The 20,807-nt window shown below is 34.1% G+C and overlaps 2 protein-coding genes and 2 long non-coding RNA genes across 4 annotated transcripts; all 4 read right to left on the minus strand.

Moving 5' to 3' along the window:
- Positions 1-307: 307 nt before the first annotated feature.
- LOC135721521 (phospholipase A2 inhibitor and Ly6/PLAUR domain-containing protein-like) lies at positions 308-4,594 on the minus strand. The gene is made up of 5 exons (XM_065243822.2): positions 4,512-4,594; positions 4,322-4,435; positions 1,063-1,206; positions 867-980; positions 308-563 (listed from the first exon to the last, which is right to left on the minus strand). Exons 1-5 carry the CDS (start codon positions 4,558-4,560, stop codon positions 364-366), a joined length of 621 nt encoding a protein of 206 aa, XP_065099894.1. The 5' UTR covers positions 4,561-4,594; the 3' UTR covers positions 308-363.
- A 2,102-nt stretch (positions 4,595-6,696) lies between these two features.
- On the minus strand, positions 6,697-7,294 carry LOC135721791 (uncharacterized). Its single transcript, XR_010521577.1, has 3 exons — positions 7,220-7,294; positions 7,010-7,132; positions 6,697-6,832 (listed from the first exon to the last, which is right to left on the minus strand). It is a non-coding gene; the product is annotated as an uncharacterized lncRNA (long non-coding RNA).
- Positions 7,295-9,728: 2,434 nt separating this feature from the next.
- On the minus strand, positions 9,729-10,910 carry LOC135721790 (uncharacterized). The gene is made up of 4 exons (XR_010521576.2): positions 10,811-10,910; positions 10,617-10,736; positions 10,320-10,442; positions 9,729-10,036 (listed from the first exon to the last, which is right to left on the minus strand). It is a non-coding gene; the product is annotated as an uncharacterized lncRNA (long non-coding RNA).
- Positions 10,911-14,611: 3,701 nt separating this feature from the next.
- LOC135721522 (urokinase plasminogen activator surface receptor-like) lies at positions 14,612-18,778 on the minus strand. The gene is made up of 5 exons (XM_065243823.2): positions 18,728-18,778; positions 18,538-18,651; positions 17,188-17,331; positions 16,977-17,084; positions 14,612-15,083 (listed from the first exon to the last, which is right to left on the minus strand). The coding sequence occupies exons 1-5, from the start codon at positions 18,774-18,776 to the stop codon at positions 14,887-14,889; spliced, it is 612 nt and encodes a 203-aa protein (XP_065099895.1). The 5' UTR covers positions 18,777-18,778; the 3' UTR covers positions 14,612-14,886.
- Between the last annotated feature and the right edge of the window lie 2,029 nt (positions 18,779-20,807).

Consider the following 20,807-nt stretch of genomic DNA (forward strand, 5'->3'; position numbering starts at 1 on the left):
GACTGAACAAAAAGACATCAGCATTTTGGATGACATGGTGGTGAGTAAATTATCTGGATTTTTTTTTAAGAAAATTGACTAATCCTTCTTTCTTTACTGTACTGTACTTATGTAACCTATCTGCTGCCACCTGCTGGTACATACCAATAATTACAGTTAGAAATTTTATTCATTACAATATCATTATTACATTTTGTCAAAGGCTTGTGTAGATGTGGTTTGGTTATATTTTATTTTTAATGTTTTAATTTAGTTTTTTGTAAAAAAATATCAACAATATAACACAAAAAAATACAATGGAACAACATAAACATAAAGCTCTTTTATTACATTACTGCTGTAGAGAGCGACATTTCGCGGAATTCAGTGGATCAGGATGAAGAAGAAGAGCGGCCATAAGAGAAAGAGGAGATTCTGTGTGACGCTCTTAGCACCGTTACACAGATTCCCCTGACAACATGACATTTTGAAGTGCATTTGAGGCTCAAGTAATGCAGGTACAGCATCACAGTAGGATTTAGAGGCGCATCCTTTAACAGTCTCTGTTAGAGACCCATTAGTTGCTAATGCAAAGAAAACAAAAGCTGATTAAGTGAATCATTCAAAATTGGCGATACAGAAATATAATAAAACACATATTTAATACATATACAGTATATATTCATAGTTATGGATTTCACAGATATAAATTTTTTTAAATAGGTTTTCCCATGTTAAATATATGACAAATATATTTCTGTGATTGAATTCTTACACATACAGTAGAAAACCGTGATTCATGTTTACTTGACAAGTCTTGATCAAATAGTGTTGTAAACAATGTAATGAAAAACAATCATTTATTCAAAAAATGAGGTAATTCTCACCTGTTACTGTAACGCAGTAGTCGTCTTCTCCTGAACAGTTTAATTTGTTTAAGCAACTTGTAGGATCATCACAGTAGTAACATTGTTTTCCATTGGGCGTGTTAGAGCTGTAAACTGTAGAAGAAACAAATCTTTTTCATCCTTTTTATGCAAGTACTGTATTATACATATAAAGTGATGTGTATCAAAGACATACCTGGGACGTCTTTGATATTACAGAGGTCGGTGTTACAGCATTGTGTAGATGTAACTGAGCTTATAATTCCAAGGTTAACAGATCCACTTATACAATACTTCATCACTCTACAGCCCTTATACTGTATTGTAACTTCAGTCCCACCTAAAAAATAAATGCTTAATGCTTCTGACCATTGTAAAGCGGAAATTAAATCTGACTATATTGATGTGTGTGTGAAATAAAATACATGATTTTTTACACAAAAACTCTGTTTTTAAGAGACTCCCTGCATGAGTTTATAAGGAGTTCAGATGCAAAACCCTCTAAGTGCATCTGACATGTTTTTTGTAAATGAGCATTTTAGGCTTTTCTCAGGCTTCTCATGCTCTTATGTTTTTGTTCAGTAATTTCACGTCAATTTCAAGGCCAATGTAAATGCCTTATTTTCACTAATTTTACTGGTCTTTTGCATGCAAAAATCTTAACACAGTCTCACCCCATGGCGTCAATATTTGACGACACTTGACCATGCGTCAATATGTTACGCGGAGGGTATACCTTTCGCGTCATTTTTTGACGAACTGGGGACTTCAATACTATTACGTCCGTTGCATTCTCTTTCCTATTTTCTTACCATTTTCGCGTCGGTTTAGGGTTAGATTACGCAAAATTAAACAGTGTAGGCTACGCGAAATTAAACAGTTGTCACCTGGCGTTGGGGTTAGAGTTAGGTTTGGGTAGGGATGTCATTATGTAAATCTAACCCTAAACCGACGCGAAAATGGTAAGAAAAAAGAGAATGCAACGGACGTAATAGTATTGAAGTCCCCAGTTCGTCAAAAAATGACGCGAAAGGTATACCCTCCGCGTCAACATATTGGCCCTCATTTATCAAAAGTGCGTACACCAAATTTCCAGCGTACACCTTGCGTACACCCAAAACCACGGTGACTTTGAGATTTATCAATATGGACGTTGGCGTACGGCACGCTCAAATCCTACGCCAGCTCAGGAGGTGGTGTACGCACATTTTGAGTTAGTGCAGAAATGCGCAAAAACTTCCTAACACCACAAAACGTACTGACAAACTAAAATATATGATATATTATGACCCACTGTAAAAAACATAGTAATTATAAACTTCAGTGTTTATTTTTATGCAACAATGTTCAATGTTTAATTTGTGAGACTTTACCAAAGCATTTGATTTGTATGCATATGTATTCCTTCAGTTGAGAGCCTGTGCGCTTTACCTGATGTTTCAGAGCGAGCATGTGAACGGAGCTTAGTGGGAGCGGAGCGTTGAGCGGTGCGGTAATATTACCATCAAAGCGCCTTTCCGACAATTCCGCTCCCTCAGCACCGCTCGTTGAACCCAGAACGCCCTTTGATAATTTGCTAGTTCGATAATCTGTAAAAACGTCTAGCAATAAGTTATGGAATTCAAGCCTTATACATAAATGTAAAGTAAAAATCAAAGTTAAGATTGAGCAGGAAGAAAAAATTGAAAGGGACTGCGGAGAGACTGTAAAGAGTTAGCAAATATTCTTCCTGGAATCTGAAGCGGCACATTGCAAGAAAGCACAAGGATGTGCTACGAAAACATGGTAATGCATCAAAAGGTAAGCTAGTTACATACCATTCGATGATAAATAAATACAGATGAGGTAAGGTAAAATGCTTGTGTTGAATGCAGCCGTAAATCCGATCATGATGACATGCGGACAAAATTATGGCCACAAATTATTTTTTATGCTACATTATGGACACTTCTTTTTCTTATTTAGTCTAAAGTATGGCCATAAATTTAGAATTTGTTCCCAATATTCAACAGTTTGTTCCTTGGAATTAATTATTATAATATTTCGTAATTACTATTACAATTATTATTACTTCAAATTATGAATTAGCTTAGTAAAACATGTGGATGTTGTGGAAACAAATTGTTAATTTGAATTATATCCGGAGCTCCCTATCAAACTGGATCTAAGATACAGCTAACAAACAACTGTATGTAAATACAGAACAACACACTACAAAAGTTACTACATCATTTTAAAATATTATATAAAAAAATTAACTGAACCATTAAGCAGACATAGAATTTAGATGTAGGCAACAGTAAATAATAATAATAATAATAATTATTATTCTTCTAAATATCAATTAATAATACAAATAATAATAAGAATATTACAAATTGTCATCCAATTATTAATGTGTCTTTAATCCCACTCTTTAAACTGCCAAATAAAACAATTTTGTTTCTTTTAAAGCAACACTATGTAGTTTTTCGACCTTTAAATAATGTCTCTAAAATTATTTCAGTGATAGAACACCTTTTAACTGGACAAATTGTACTGTTGCTGCAACCTGAGCAGCCTCCTAGCTGCTACAAGCACACTCTGAAAGTGTTGGTGGAGGGTAGGAAACACAGCCCCGCCCCTCCCCCTGCCTGCAGAAGAGTGTCTGATACCAGGCACTGTTGCGCTTTTCAACCACATGGGGGGGCTGTAAGTCATTTTTACAAGGAAACTACATAGTGTTGCTTTAACTTCCCTGGATTCTCTTCTTTGCCGTCTTTCGTGTGTCAATGGCGTAAAATGAGGGCGTGGGGGAGGCGGAGACTTGAATTTATATGGGCTTGTTATTCTAATGACGCTCGTTTTCGGCCGCGGCATTTATGAAGGGCAGATATTGCGTACACCTGAATATCAACGGTACGCACAGTTTCATAAATCAGGCGGTGAGAGGAGTGTAAGCATAATCTTACGCCAACATATACGCCCGTTTCTACGCAAGAATGATAAATGAGGGCCATTGACGCATGGTCAAGTGTCTCCACTTTTAAAAAGCTTTTCAGCCATTCTTTACTCTCCTTTCTGAATAAATGTAAAAGGCTAAATAATTCAGTCAATATCCTAATATAGGTTAAAAGAATTCTTGCAGCTCGACCTATGTGCGCTGTCTTTCATTTAATTGTTAGGAAAAAGAACCGAAACTCATCATATACTTTTTAATTCGGGCATGATGATTTGGTGATCATGCATGAATGTTATTTTATGAATCCTAACCCCTGGAAAAACATTAATGAGTTATTTATGAAAGAGTCTGACAAAAAAAAATTATTTGCAAGAAAACATGTCAGATGCACTTTTAGGATAATGAACAACAATCAGTTGTAACATTGAATTAAGTTAACATTAATTTGAGTTAAATTACCAAGCTGTAATCTATAATATTTCAGTAAATTTATCCTCCATCATACTGAACTCACCAGTATTTTGCACCATTGTTAAACTTGAACATACGGCAGTGTCCGGACACGTCGTCACTTTGCTTACACAAGAACCATTTACACCTGAACACTCATAACATTGGAGCGAATGTCCTGAAAAAAAAACAGAATGAGGTAGAAATATATTTTGTAATTAATAAAAAATGAAATAGGATTTTGTGTTTTGTACCTCCAGTGAAAAGAGCGCAGAAGAGAACAATGAAGATTTTCAGATCCATCTTTGCCAATTTAGGAAGTGAATAAAATGACAAACTCTTTCAGGTGGCTTTTACAATATCAAAATAGGAGGAGACTTTGAGGAGAAAATGAAACTTAAATACAGAAAAGGGGAACATCCTTTATTTAAACAATTCTGAGTTTCATAATAACTTATTTTTTTGGTACTGTTCACCAGCAAACATTTAATAGAGCCTGGAAAACAGACGTATAACATTAACTAAGTTAACATAATTAACTAATTAACATAATTAACATTTACTAACATTTAGCAGCTCTTTTAATATTACACTTTGTTTTTGCCTTTTTTTAATCTATCAACAGTATATTTCTGTGGTGGTCAGATAATATTAATTGCAACTTTTTATGAAACCAGAGCGTTAATGTTTTCATTCTTATTCACTCTAGAGATTTAACTTGCTTCCTTTTTCCAGTTGAATTAAAAGATTTTGCTCAACACACCTCAAAATGTGTGTTTGAATTGCATGTGAAGCTAAAACGAAATCAAAGCAAATTTCTGAGGCTCTTTGTGCAGATTCAGCAGGAAAAAAGATTTCGATGACCACAGCAAGATGCTTTTAAAGAAAAGAAAAGTTTTGATGTAGGTGCAGTGATGTATATGAAAGTTTCAATGCTATCTCATGGCAATTCGTACATATTTTAAAAGGTGGCAAATTCGTATTAATTTGTATGACCACATTCATAATTTTTTTAATGATTTGCCTTGACACCTGTGACAATGGGGTTAGGGGCAGGGTTTCGTTATTGTTTTTTTATGATAATCGTATGTTTTTGCACGATCAACTTCGTACTAATTCATACGAATTAGCCAACTCGTAAAATATGTACGAATTCTTGTGAAATCAGGCTGGAAAGTTTGCAATCTCAAAAAACATTTTTGAAACATTATATATTTAAGAAAATCACGAGCTCTATTATTATTACATGTTAGTAACACACATACACACAGTCAAGCTGTTCACTTTATTGCAATTGTATAATACAGCATCAATGTTGGGTCAATTTTAACGCAGCGGTGTGTTCTGTACAATATTTACCCATTATGGGTCAAAAATAACCCAGACATTTTTAAAGTGTTGTGTGGGTATATCAACACACAATTTAAACATTAAATCTGTCCAACTAAGATTTCTAAGCATTTAAAATCTCTGAATAGTTATACTAACAAACATAACAAACAAAGTGCATTTTAATGATTAATAGATACAGCATTTTGCAAGAAGCAAGCCTTATATAGAAAACAAAATTTTTTATTGTGTTACATTTTGTTGTTGCAGTTGTTGTTTTTGATCATATAAACTCAAAAGTTCAGATGATTTCAGTGAAACAAGATGATGAGGAAGAAGAGTGGACACATGAGGAGGATGAAACTTCCCTTATGAAGTCCATCTGATCAAGACACAAAATGTTTTATTAACACCAAACTAACATCAACATGACCAGAACAGCAGAAGAAAGTTTCCCATCTTAGCTAAACTTGACACATTTACACATGATATTATCAGTTTAAATTTAAATGTATATAGTCATGACTATTGTGTTGTAATGAAATAATCAATACTGTACAAATACTTAACTATAAGTGTACTGCACAGTAAGTATGATTCAGACATTACAGACTTTACTACAACAATATAAATCAAATCAGGTATTTGAAATAGAACTAAATCTGCATGATTAATTAAGTCTTAACTATAATATAATGACATTATAGCAATGCAGGCTGCATCTTTATAAATAACTTGTACATGGAAGTATAAAACTGATTCGTTATAAATCATTTTATAGTGGATTATGAGCATGCACATTGAAATCCAAATGTATCACTTATAAGTAATAAAAAATATATTATAAATGTAACTATACTGTCCTTATAATGGGGTTTATGTGTTGTTGTGTCTTTATAAATATATTTATAGAATAGTAATAACTGCCTATAAATAATTATAAAGGGGGTTATAATTCATTATATAAGCATGGGCTTTATAGAAAGTGTTACCAAAATTCTTTGCTGTTTTAATAATAGCTGTAGATAGTTGGCTGTATTTTGCAATCAGCAGCTTTTTGCTCTTAAACGCAACGTGAAAAGATTTGTGATATATATAAATGAGCAAATGGACAAGTCAAGGTAAATACCTGTGCGGTTACAGAGGTCAGTGTCACAGCATGTAGAAGAAACAACCCCTCCACGTAGTACTATGGTCTTCGTTTCACAATCTTCTTCACAGCTTTTTATTTTGACATCCATAGCGTCTAAAGAAACAAGCCATGTATATAAAATAAGAAAATGTAAGCCCTATAAGAAACATTTCTATTATGGCATGTTTGCAAATTCACAATGATTAAATTCACATTTGATCATTTCCACTTCAATACTTTAATGGTCAGTAGATTATCACGTAACTTTTTATTCTATCAAACTGGACTTACTATAAAAACCTGTCCCTGTTGAACTGAAACATTTGTCAAATCCATGAGGACATGTCACCTGTTTCTCTTCACAGGCACCTGATTTATCTTCAGGCGCACACACATAACATCTGCGTGAGAGTCCTAGAGTTAAAACAAGAGAGAGAGAAAGAGATTTAATAGTCTCTGTATGTGTATCAAATATGAATGCATGCTAAGTTTTGTTCATACCTCCAGTGATGAAAATGAGCAGATGTACAATGGTGATGTGCAGATCCATCTTTGCTCAGGGTTGGGATGGTTAAGCAATGTTTCAGGTTTTTTTTATTACTGGAAAGGGGAGGGTTCAATGAACAGACTAAACTAGACAAGTTTTTAACAATTTACAAAAAGCTTAATGCAGTAAATATCATTTTCAGAATCCACGGGACCCAAGGAAAACATTTTATACTTTATAATTCAACTCATTGTGTCATAACAGCCAACGGTAAAACATTAAAATAACTCAGACACATTTTATTGATTTAGTTTAAATCTTTACATCACTGTTACTTAAAGTACTTTTACAAACCAAATAATTGTGTTTGTCTTGCATGCACTTCAGTAATTCACATTATAAGGGTAAAGAGTAAATCACAGATGTTGTAATACACTTCATTATGTCTTATTAATTGCAGAGAAAATCCCACATATACAAAACAATACTCTGAAAAGCCCAAACTCTACTGTAGTACTGGATACTGTAAAACTGTCTAAATGGAAAGTGTCCAAAAACAGTGGGCACACCCATAGAAACATAGCAATTATCTACAAGGTATTATTTTCTATATATTTTTTGGTGATACATCTGTTCCCTGTCAGGCATACTTACTGCTACTACTGTAATAAAGCACATTTGCTTTGTATCATAAATGATCTAATCTGCACTTATTCCAGCGATATATTTATACCAGGGGCGTCGCTAGACCCCTTTTACTGGGGCACGTGCCCCAGCGTAAATCTTTAGGTCCCCGGTGTAAATCTCAAGTTTTAGAAGTTAACTAGTGTATTCCTTTACAAAGACAATCGCGGCAAAAACACTAACTTACATAACAGTTAGCAGTAACTATGACTGAGATTATTTAGTATAGCAGTCATAAAATCAATGGTTTCTTAAAATATTCTTGTAAAAATAAGTTAATAATCATATAATGTAGAAAATATTTCTCTGCTGTCATTATTTTCAAACATTTGCCATTTATGCTTTCAAACATGTTAATAATGTTAGGTATGATGAAGATTACACTTTTATATGTATCTTTCGCAGTAACTGTTGCACTAGAATAGTGGGTTAAGCAAATTACATTGTATAGAAGTGTTACAAACTTCTCGCACACAGCAGGCTTTCAAAAAAAAATCTGCAAAAAATTGGGGCCTGTGCCCCAGTAGAGCTTTATGTCTAGCAACGCCCCTGATTTATACCATTAGTGATTAGATGCCATCTTTACTTTATATTGGCAGATACTATTTGCACCTCAGTATTTTTTTACATTAACAAGATCATTTTTTTCTCATGTTTTGATACATTTAGTCGCGTGCCATTTACGTCTGTAAGAGGTTTAAAACACAGTTTTTAAAGGAAGTTGCCAGCCCACTGGCAGTTGTTGAGGTTGGTTTTCCCACCCTCCTATCTTCAGAGTTTTTGTTTTATAGAAATGTGGTGAGAATGGAAACTTTTTTTATACTTGTATAGAAACCACATGTGGCTATGACTGATCAAAAGAGTGCGAGTCTGTGATTTGAAAATGAAACTTAAATACAGTATAGTGGGTGAGCATTGAGTTCACAGACTTACAGCATATTTTTTGCACTTTACATATTTTGAAGGCTTGTGTAAAGTGTAAATATGAAGTTGCTACCTGATGCCATAATTCTTGTCAGTATGGTTTCAAAAAGAACATTTAACATCTGAGAACATTTTTGTTTCACTATTTCAATTTTGCATGCATATGATACGCCAGTCCTTCCCGCTCACTTATACCACACATCTTTTGGGTCTTTCATCATTGTCGCTTAGGTTTAGAACAAGTTTCTGTTACGTTGTAGACATCCTAACCCACACCCCAACTCTTACGCCAAGTGATAATGGTTTAATTAAAAAAGAAAAAGAAAACAATCCATAAAATGACATGAAAAGATGTGTGGTCTTAATACAATAAGGACTGGCAAAATTAAACAAAAGCAGCGTAAACAGAATGAGAACATGGATCCATCATGCCTTGTTACAACTGTGCAGGCTGGTAGTGGTGGTGTAATGGTGTGGGGGATGTTTTCTTGGCACACTTTAGGCCCCTTACTGTAGTTCCAATTGGGCATCGTTTAAATGCCACAGCCTACCTGAGCATTGTTTCTGACCATGTCCATCCCTTTATGACCACCATGTACCCATCCTCTGATGGCTACTTTCAGCAGGATAATGCACCATGTCACAAAGCTCGAATCATTTCAAATTGGTTTCTTGAACATGACAATGAGTTCACTGTACTAAAATGACCCCACAGTCACCAGATCTCAACCCAATAGAGCATCTTTGGAATGTGGTTGAACGGAGCTTCGTGCCCTGGATGTGCATCCCACAAATCTCCATCAACTGCGGGATGCTATCCTATATATAAAATCAGAAGGTAAAACTAAATCAAATCTCTTTCACAGATTGGCTGTGGCTTAAATAGTTAAATAACACACATACACACATTCAATCTGTCTGCTTTATTACATATGTTGCCATTCACAATTTTCACAATTTTCACTTTGTCTTCATTTGTACAGATAAAAATGTGCAGATGTAATATAGCAATAACACATCACTGTTCTGTGGGTTTTTGGTGGAAATGTTCTGGGAATAGGATAAACCCGATCCAGGAAACTAAATTTGTAAATTGTGTTACATTCTGATGTTGCAGTTGTTATTTGTGATCTTATAGACGTTTGGTTGATCTCAGTGAAACAGGATAAAGAGGAAGAAGAGCGGACACAGGAGGAGGATGAAACTTCCCTTATAGAGTCCATCTGATCAAGATAAAAAATGTTTTATTAACACCAAACTAACATTAACATGACCAGAACAGCAGAAGAAAGTTTCGCCATCTTAGATATACATTTTGCGCATTTACGACTACAAGATGTCAGTTTTGTTCATAAAATATGTCATCTAAATAATTTTTTATTTTTTTTGCTAGTAATTTGACTACTTATGACCCCATCGTAAACTGAACTGTTACATTGTAGCGAAACGCTGATAAATTAAATAGATCAAATATAAATGAGCAAATGTACTAGTCAAGGTAAATACCTGTGCCGTTACAGAGGTCAGTGTCACAGCACTTCACAGAAATCGTTCCTCCACCTCGTTTTGCTAAAGTCTTCATTTCACAAATTTTTGCACATGTTTTAAGTGTGACAGACCTGGAGAGGTCTGCAAAAAAAAAAAAAAAAAAAAAATACAGAAATAAGAAACATCTAATATGAAAAACATTTTGATTATGCCATGTTTGTGAGCCAAATTAACATTTGATCATTTCCACTTTAATTATATTTTAATGGTCAGAAGATTATCACGTAACGTTTTATTCTATCAAACTTGACTTACCATAAAAAGTCTCTGTTGAACTGTAACATTTGTTAAATCCATCAGGACATGTCACCTGTTTCTCTTCACAGGCACCTGAGTAACCTTCAGGCTAGCAAACATAACATCTGCGTGAGAGTCCTTAACAAGAGAAAGACATTTAATAGTCTCTGTATGTGTATCAAATATGAATGCATGCTGAGTTTTGTTCATACCTCCAGTGATAAAAATGAGCAGAAGTACAATGGTGATGTGCAGATCCATCTTTGCTCAGAGTGGTTTAGCATTGTTTCAGTGGTTTTTTATGACTCTATACAGGATGTGGAGGGTTTAATGCATAAACTAGACTCACAAGTTTTTAACATTTTACAAAATGTAAAAGTAAATATCCCTTTCAAAATCCACCGGACCCAAGGGAAACATTTTATACAGTTCATGTCTTTACATCAACTCATTGTGTCATAACAGCCAACAGTAAAACGTTAAAATCAAACTTCTTGATCCCCTGAAGAAACTGTATTTTCATCTCTGTTGTTTTTAATGATAATTAAGTAAATGTTGTATATAACAAATCTCTGTCTCATTATTTTATACATTTATTAGCATGTCATATAGATCTGTAAGAGGTTTAAAACTGTTTAAAAAGAAAGTTGTCAGACCACATGGTTGGTTTTTTCACCCTCCTCTCTTAAGGTTTTTTATATAGAAATGTGGTGAAAATAAACAGATGCCATGATTGTTAGGCTTATAAAAATGATAAAATTAGAACAAAAACCAAAGTAATTTCTCTATAACAAATATCACTGTTAACCTGGATAAGTCGAATTTAACCGGATTTTCACACGGTTTGAGTTGTTATAAGCGGCAGAGATTTAGTTATGATACAGGACGCTGTCACACATTGAAAAATACTGCTTTCATGCTAAAATACTTTGTATTATGCTCTTTAAGTATGGCATATTGACAGAGGCAGACAGTAGTTTACTTTCTACATAAAAGTAAATTTTCAAGTATCTGTATTTTATCAGTGTTTGTCTTTGGAAAACTTATATTCCAAAGCATATTATCATAATTTTTACTCCACTACCTTTCATAATTTAAAGTTTTTGGTTTACATTTAAGTACATTAAACATCTACTTTTTTTACTTTTACTTAAAAAGTACTTAGTTAACAATTTTTATGTAATTTTTACGTAATTAGGTATTTTATGTAGGTATTAAATTAATTTTAATATGAATGAATTGAGAATGAATTGGCTGTAAGAATTTTCTTTCCAAATAGCGGCCGCGTTACTGAAGCGCCATCTAGTGGCTGTTGCTAAAAACGAATCAGAGTTTCCCCTATTGTTCTTCTATACTCTTTGCTACAGAGCTTTGACGACTCTGTCACAACAAACCCCTCCCGTTTTATAGCAACTTCCCATTGCCTCCTCATGCCTGTATCACTGGGAAACCTTCAAATGTGAAGAAAAAACAGCGGGAGATCATGAGAGAAAGTACCAGTTCCTGCTGAACATTGACATAATATTGTAAATAATAACGTAAAATAACCAAAATGATTGTTCAATCTTACTTGTGAAATGTAATCCCATGTGATCTGGAATCAATACTGCGCCGGTTATTGCAACCGTAAGCTGCACAAAATAATACGGCCATAGTATGGCTTTCTTTCCGTTAACTCCCATTGACACTGGTGCTAGCGTACAGTGAGGAGACCCATCCAATATGGCGCCGACGCTTGATGCGTTCCAGCACGTCATGAGGTGTCTACGTATATAATGTCTATGGTCAGAATAATGTTGTGAGGGTGCTCTTCAGCTGGGACTGGGCGATTGGTCAGGATTGAAGGGAAAATGGATGCTGCCAGGTCCATTCAATTCTTGAGAAAAACTTGTGTCCTTCTGCAAGACAGCTAGGTGAGCCGGTCAATCACCTTTCAACACAACAATTGCCTTAAAAATACCACCAAAAGAACAATGAAATGGCTTAAGGATATATAGGAAGGTGAAAATCCTAGAAAATCTTTGGAAAGACTTGAAGAGAGCAGTCTATAGCCGCTCACAATGGGCAAATACCTATGACTGTGATTTTCTGTCTGCCTTTTGGTTTCCGTTTCAACAGTCTTTATCTCTGTACCCAGATTTTACACTCACCAAGAGTAGTAAATAAAAATGTCCAATTGCTAGATTTTGTAGCCTTAGAACTCAAATTTACCACACAAAACTATCTGCCTATCCGCCTACCTAAAGGCCTATCTGCTGCCACCTGCTGGTACATACCAATCATTACAGTTCTTAAACTTTTTCAATGCGTTCTTGTCTGTACTTGTGTTCTTGTGGGCCTGTAAAACGTCATCAGTCGCGACCCAAGTACTGTTCCAAATCCAAATTATTGTTTTAAAAAGAACATTTAACATCTGAAGAATATTTTTGTTTCTTTTTGAGCCAAAAATGACATTTACATTTGTAGCAGACCCTTTGAATCATGTTTTTTTGTTAAGAAAATTACCTTTCAAATGGGAACCAACATAAAAATCAGTTAGGATCAATATGTTAAATAAAGCACACAAACTTCATTGAGCATTTTGCAGACGGTGTCAAACATACGGCCCACGAAGGTGTCCAATCCGAAACGTTTTAGGCAGAGTGTTAAATGAAATGAAATATGTTTTATTTTGGTCCTTACAATTAATTATTAATTCATAAGAATATTATACATAATAATCAAAAAAGGTGTTGGCTAAATCTAAAGCTTTTATACAATCATATAAACATCACTTCCCCCCCGGACTGGATTATTTCAAGATAACACAAGACATTTTCCACAAAAAAAAAAAAAAAAAAATATATATATATATATATATATATATATATATATATATATATATATATAACTGAGTTCGTTCCTTTTTGATCAACAGTGCTGAGCTTATCTTTGAGAACTGGACGCTGGCTTGCCTGCTTTCTCAAACCATTTGGTATCACTTGGTGAACTTTGGTTTGGCAGATGATCATGGCTGCAGTGGCCCCTGCTGGAAGATGATGTAACTACATCATTATTGGGGTAAAAGCATTTGTCTCCTTCAATAAGCATATTTGGCCCATTCTTATTTCTATATGTGAAACACTTTTACTGTTTCTAATCTGCTCTCCTATTCGACACATAAATACAGTATTTAAGACAAGCCTTTCTCATCTCAAACTTTTATCTTGAGTAAAAGTCTTAATTTATTCTTTTAAGATCTAAGCCTAGAATTTAAAAGCTTTGTGTTAAGTGGCGTTATATTTAAAAACAATCATATGCTTTACTGTACTGTTTATCAGCAATGTATCCTTGATTTGATGGCTAAACTTCGCAGGCAACTACGTAAAAGGGATGACCAATGAATTGAGCTAGACACACTCGACGATGTATCCCAGAAACTGGATAGAAGATATGGAACTGACATTTCTCAAGTTTAAGGTACAGTTGATGCTCTCATAACTTCTCCAAGACTATAATGCTGGTGGCCACGAAGAAAAAAAAGCTGGAAGCAGCAGGGAAAGTAGTGGGTCGAATGAACAACTGATTTAGAGCTTCCTCCACATACTCCTCCATGGCCTTCTGTTCAGGAATAGACAGGGGAACGATGAGTCCTTTGGGTAGTGAAGCTCCAGGTAGCAGGTCGATAGCACAGTCCAATGTTCAATGTGGGGGAAGTTGAGTTGCTTGCTAAAGACATCCTGGAATGCCTGGTATTCTTTAGGTATTTCTACCTCTTTGGAAACTGGAAGGCTTTCGACCATTGTAGGTCTGACTGGGAATGATATATATTATATATCAAACTTTTTGTCCTATTTTCAAATAAATATATATATATTCAGAAATGCTGAGTGGATTGTGGTAAAAGCACTCAAAAATTCTTGAACAAAAAGCTATGTACTGTATATGGCTGCATATGTTTGCCTATCTGCTGCCATCTGCTGGTGCATACCAATAATTACAGTTATTTAACTTAGTTTAGAAACTGTGTTTATTACAATATCATTAATAGATTTTGCCGTACAACAAGTGTATAGTGGGTTTACATTTTATTTCATGTTTTTCTCTGTTTGCAGTATATATATTTTCACCAAAACCATTGTGACAACACCAAAAATACAATGAAAATTAAGCTATAATAAATCAAACATTGATTTTTAAACCAAAATATATCACATACTGCTGTTGCTGCTGCATAAATCGTAATTTTTTTTTTACTAAACCCACTATAATATCTCTCATTACTGCTGTATGTGATGTTCTGCTGAATTCAGTGGATCAGGATGTAGAAGAAGAACGGCCATAAGAGAAAGATGAGATTCTGTGTGACGCTCTTAGCACCGTTACACAGATTCATCTGACAACATGACAAGCTCGTAAGATGTTCTTTCACTTGTTGTGATATGTCATCACAGGCAGATTTAGAGGCACATCCTTTAACAGTCTGAGACACAGTCCCATTAGTTGCTAATGTAAAGAAAACAAAAGTTGAGTAAGTGAATCATTCAAAACTTGACCACACAGAAATCTGATAAAACACATACAGAATACATACAGTATATATTGATGGTTATGGATTTCACAAAATATTTTAAATACATGACCCTATCCTATAGCCTAGAAATCTAGACGCACCCTAGCGGCCGCAAAATATATTTGCTGCCAGGGTTTAGTCTAGGCACTCACAATAGACCAATTTCGTGTTTGCAAACAGAGATGACGTTTTTTGTGGGCGGAGCCAAACTGGTTGCAGAAAGTGACTGCTCCGCAGTAGGGTTGTGAAGTGTTTTAGCATTAAACTGTGATTTTTATGGATCCGGTGTTCTGTCGAAGTCTGATTCCTATATGTTTCCCTTTAATACATGTTTCTTATAGCGTTTTAATCACGTTACGTTTATTTTTTTAGATAGATAAAAAGTTTAAATGGCTTGGCTACTGATATGCATGTATGTAATGTATATGTATTGTTCTTTTTTGCTAAATCAAATATTTTTACAGTCTGAATCGCTAAAGTACATGTAAAAGCAATACTATCATGTATTATATATAATAGCGTTTATTAAATATTTCATAATTTTCCTGTTTTCTATTATTTCTTCCTTAATAAATTATAATTGTAACGTGATAAAAACGCTATAAGAAACACATGGAGGGAACAGACTTCGACAGAACACCGGACATCTTCTCTACTTATTTTCTATTCTAATTATTAAAAGATTTCCAGATGATTTCCTTGCTCCATTCTGTCCGTTTAAGGGCTTATTGTAATCATAAACACCTACGTTTATCTTCAAATGATGTCTTCGACGATGGTATTCTATAAAAATGAAAGCCATCTTTTTTGGCATTCTTATTCTGACACTTAACAGCACAACCGGACATTTTCCAGTGAGTTATCTTGCTCTTTTCACTCGTGTCTAATTCATTTCCACTGTTTTTCTGCAACCGCATTGCGCGCGCAGCTTGCAGTGACGTAACTGTGACGTCTACTCTAAATTGGTCTATACACTTAACAGCTCCAAAAACCAAAATTTGGTCAGGCCAATCACATCGTGTGTAGCGTCTGTGGGGCGGGCTTAACATGATGACGACAGAGCTGCAACGGTTCCTACTTGAATGGCTGCTGCTGCTGCTGGCGAACAGCTTTCTTTTGAAGCGGCTTTGGCCGCGACTCTGGAGGACTTAGACTTATGTTTTTCTTTGAGAGAAGAGCAAATAACCCTACTGAAGTCCTTTTTAAGCAAGAAAGATGTGTTTGGAGTTTTGCCGACTGGTTACGGTAACTACGTCACCTTCTTCGTTGCTCTGATCCGTCATAGCGCTATCCTATTGCGTGCAGAGGCATTTTGAGGGACAACCTTATATCCCGCCCCTTGCATTGAGCCGTTTGTGTGAAGAGTTGCCAGACCTTACATCTTGATGTAGGTCTGGCTAACCAGGCTACCTATCCTATGTATTTTAAATATATTTCTGTGATTACTTGATACTGTAAACTAGAACAGTGGTTTTCAAACAGGGGGGCCGCGAGATGGTGCCAGGGGGGCCCAGTTTTATGACATTTTATGAAATACATTAATTTATCATGAATTCTGTGTAATTAAACCTAAAAAAAATAAGGCTACTAACCAAAAGCACTACTTTTTTGTCACAAATTTTCTTTGGGGGGCCGTGAAGGAATGCACCGTACACAAGGGGGGCCGCACGCTGAAAAGGTTTGAGAACCACTGAACTAGAAAACCATGTTCTCTGATTCATGTTATCACATATTGATATGTCTTGAACAAATAGTGCAATAAAAAATTGTATATTATCAACTATAATAATGCAGAGAAAGACAGAAAAAAATGAATTGATTCTCACCTTTTCCTGTAAAGCAGTAGTCTTCATCTCCTAAACAGTTTAATTTGTTGAAGCAACTCTTCTCATCGCAGTAATAACATTGTTTTCCATTGGGGCTGTTAGAGGGAACTGTAGAAGAAACAAATCTTATTCTTTTATTTTATGGACTACCTAAGCTTAATGCTAGCATATGTACAGTTATGTAATCTGTTTATAAAATAAAAAGACATACCTGGGGCATCTTTGTTATTACATAGGTCTGTGTTACAGCACTGTGTAGATATAATTTTCCTTATAACTCCGTTGTTAACAGATCCATTTATACATTTCTCCATTACTGTACAACCCTTAATCTGATTTTTAACTTCAGTGCCACCTAAAAAAATAATATGATTAATGCTTTACAATGCTTAAAATAATCTGCTTTTAAGAAACTCCCTTCACTTGCATTAGTTTATGAGGAGTTTAGATGCAAAACCCTTTAAGTGCATCTGACATGTTTTCTTGTAAATTAGCATTTATTTATCATATGCTTGGGTTCAGTAATTCCCTTGTCATGGTACTGAAAAGGTTACTAGTCAGTTATTGAAATTCCTTATTTAGGGATTGTAAATGTAAAATATAATCTCTGTACAAATATTAACATTTTTCTTTGAACAATAAAAAAAATATATATATATATATATATATATATATATATATATATATATATATATATATATATATATATATAAAGAAATTCCTTATTTTCACAGAAGTCACTTTAGTAATTTCATTCGTATGTAACACATTTGAGTCTTTAGCTGCAAAACCCTCTAAGTGCATGCAAAAATCTTCACTTTTAAATAGCTTTTGAGTCCTTCTTAACTCTCCTTTCTGTTGTTTTAATGCTATTTGTAATTAAGCGAAACCCCTGGAAAACCATTCATGATACTTCATGTATTAATGTACAACTCTACTCAAGGAAGGAATTTACTTCGCGATTTAAAATACCCCATATAGCTTGATTTTGTGAGCTTTTTTGGAGAGTGGACGTCACAGTGTAACGTTTATGGCAGCGACACAAACCTATAAAGCTCATATGTGTTTACATGTTGTTTTAATTTGAGAAATGTTTGCATCATACATACAACAGATAGAGAGACAGAGGAGGATATTAAGAAGTTCATACATTTTTATAAGAGATTTGTGGTAAGTTGTAATGAGGCAATAATTATCTAATACAACTATACATAATATTCTATAGTATTATTTTAAAGGAGTAGTCCACTTTAAAGATGGGGTCCATTGACTTTTTATAGTAGGAAAAAAAATACTATGGTAAGTCAATGGGCCCCATCTATAAAGTGGACTACTCCTTTAACGTTATAGTTGATCAGAATTTGTTAAGAGTGATAAACAATTGATAATTTACAAGAAAACAAGTCTGACATACTTTACATGAGCGTTTTAGGCTTTTTACATTTCAGCATAATGAAAAACATTCAGTTGAGTTAAGCTAACATTCATGTTAAATGACCCTAATTTCCATTGGTAGTCTATAATATTTCAGTAAATGTATCCTCCATCATACTGAACTCACCAGTGAATTCTAAAGTTGTTGCACTTGAACATGTTTCAGTGTCCTGACACGTCTTCTCTTTGCTTTCACAAGAACCTATTGGACCTGAACACTCATAACATTTGAGTGAATGTCCTAAAAAAAAAAGAGAATGAGTTAGAAATATATTTTGTAACGAATAAAACATTAAATAGGATTTTGTGTTTTGTACCTCCAGTGAAAAGAGCGCAGAAGAGAGCAATGAAGATTTTGAGTTCCATCTTTGGTCTGTCAGGAGGTGAATAAAATCACAAACTCTTTCAGTGGCTTTTATATGAACGATCAAAAGAGGGGGCGAGGCTTTGATGAGTAAAGGAAACTAAAATAAAAGGGACATAAGTTTGATTTTGACATTGGTGGGGACATAAATAAAATTGTCTTTAGAGCCACATTTTTCACCTTATCACTGTTTACTTGAACAATAAATTTTTGCATAATTTTTGCATCCACTTTTTTAAGAAAGCTTTACGTGGAATTTTAAGCAATTTAAGCAATTGCAATTTTTAAGTAAGTATTAAAATTCCATGTAAAATTTACTTAAAAAAGTGGATTCAAAAATAATCCACTATATTTAAGTATACAGCCTATTATTTTTAGTCCACTACCTAGTTAGTTTTATTTACTAAAATTTAAGTAGTTTCCTTCTAACAAATTTTACATGATAAAATGTAAATTTACTAAATATTGTGTTGCTAAATAATACTAAATAATTTACTGAATAATAAACCTTTTTGTGTTATATTTACTAAAATTTGGTTAAAAACCAATTTTTTTTACAGTGACCTGGTTGCCTTAAAAATTTGAGTTAATTTAACTTAAAAGTATTAGTTGACAGGAACAATATTTACACAAATTTTTGAGTCAACTAATATTTCAATTTAAGTGTGCTTTATTGGCTTGACAATTTGGATTACCAAAGCATTTGCAGCTGGGCTGCATACAAATAAAATAAAAGTAAAAATTGAACTATACTAGAAAAGTATACAATGCAAAAATTACAAATAAAATAGTAAGTTATAGAAATAAGATAAAATAATAAGAAGAACAAAGTTAAATAGTAAAATAAAGCAGTAATTTACGTTAAGTATCTTCTACATAATGGAAACATAAGTCAGGTCAGATTGATTTTTCTCATGCAGACGCACTGTAAAAAAAAACTTTGATTCAACAAAAAATTTAAGGCAGCAATTCAGATTTTCAAGTCATTTCAACTTACTGTTATTTATCCTGTAGTTTCCTTTTGAAGTTTCCTCTTTCTCTCTCTCTCTGCAGGCGGTGCAAGTGCGTGTTGACGAACAATACGTGCTCTCAGATTTGCAAACCCTACCTTCAGTTTTTGCAATCCGTACCCACAAATTCATAAACCATGCACGCTTTCCCAATACTTCCGGTTTTGCAAACTGTACTAACGGATTTGTAGCCCCACACTTTGTCGCTTTTATTCATGCTTTCCAAGCTTCCTATTCCTGTTGGATATATTCAGCAATTAATAACGTTTATATTGTGTTAAGATACTGTCCTAATTGGATTATGGTGTGGTTTACCAGACAGTGATTAGACTATTCCTAGTCTAAAATAAATGTAAGAGCTGTTGAAACTGAAAACAACTTGTACTGACATATCTTAAAATACATCAGCGCCCTTTGTTTTGCACAAAATTAATGTTTTTATTAAGGCTAGTTATATTTCCCGAACTAAGGCCTAATCCTGGTTTAAGATAATCCCCGTCTGGGAAACCATCCTATGTTTTCATTATATTTTAATAATATAATAGCCCAGCATTTCAACGTTGAATCAACATCAGGGACCAACGTTGAATTACCTTTTGGCTTTGCGAAGTGAATCAACGTTGATTTCACAACGTTGTTTCAACATTGATTTCACAACGTTGTTTCAACATCACACTTTTTTAACTGTTTATATCGTGACACAGTTTCAACTTCCTATTTTTTAACACTAAATATAGATTTTTTAACTTTAAAGTGCAGTATTCATCAAATGATTTATGTAAACATGTTATGTTTTCAGTGCAATTATCACATGAATGCAACTTGCTGTACATAACTTACAATACAACCTATTCATAAAACTAAACACCTAAAGTAAAGTTAAAGTTTAAATGTAAACAGGCATGTGCCTACTCTTTCTAAATAAGCATGACTGCAGACGTTAAAATTGATCTTTTATAGATAAAAAAACATTATTTAAAATAGTTAGGTTTCCAGTTAGTAGTTTAGAAGTGGAATATTCCA

The sequence above is a fragment of the Paramisgurnus dabryanus genome, chromosome 18 (assembly GCF_030506205.2).
Source record: "Paramisgurnus dabryanus chromosome 18, PD_genome_1.1, whole genome shotgun sequence".
NCBI classification, from domain to species: domain Eukaryota; kingdom Metazoa; phylum Chordata; class Actinopteri; order Cypriniformes; family Cobitidae; genus Paramisgurnus; species Paramisgurnus dabryanus.

Bases quoted from the DNA above. Each gene is read 5' to 3' on its own strand.
- LOC135721521 (XM_065243822.2), bottom strand. From the start codon at position 4,560: ATGGATCTGAAAATCTTCATTGTTCTCTTCTGCGCTCTTTTCACTGGA. The intron at 1,207-4,321 runs GTGAGTTCAGTA...TTTATTTTTTAG, and splicing joins AACAATGGTGCAAAATACTG to GTGGGACTGAAGTTACAATA. The intron at 564-866 runs GTGAGAATTACC...TCTTTGCATTAG, and splicing joins CTACTGCGTTACAGTAACAG to CAACTAATGGGTCTCTAACA.
- LOC135721522 (XM_065243823.2), bottom strand. From the start codon at position 18,776: ATGGAACTCAAAATCTTCATTGCTCTCTTCTGCGCTCTTTTCACTGGA. The intron at 18,652-18,727 runs GTACAAAACACA...TTTTTTTTTTAG, and splicing joins CTGCGCTCTTTTCACTGGAG to GACATTCACTCAAATGTTAT. The intron at 17,085-17,187 runs GTATGTCTTTTT...TTTCTTCTACAG, and splicing joins TAATAACAAAGATGCCCCAG to TTCCCTCTAACAGCCCCAAT.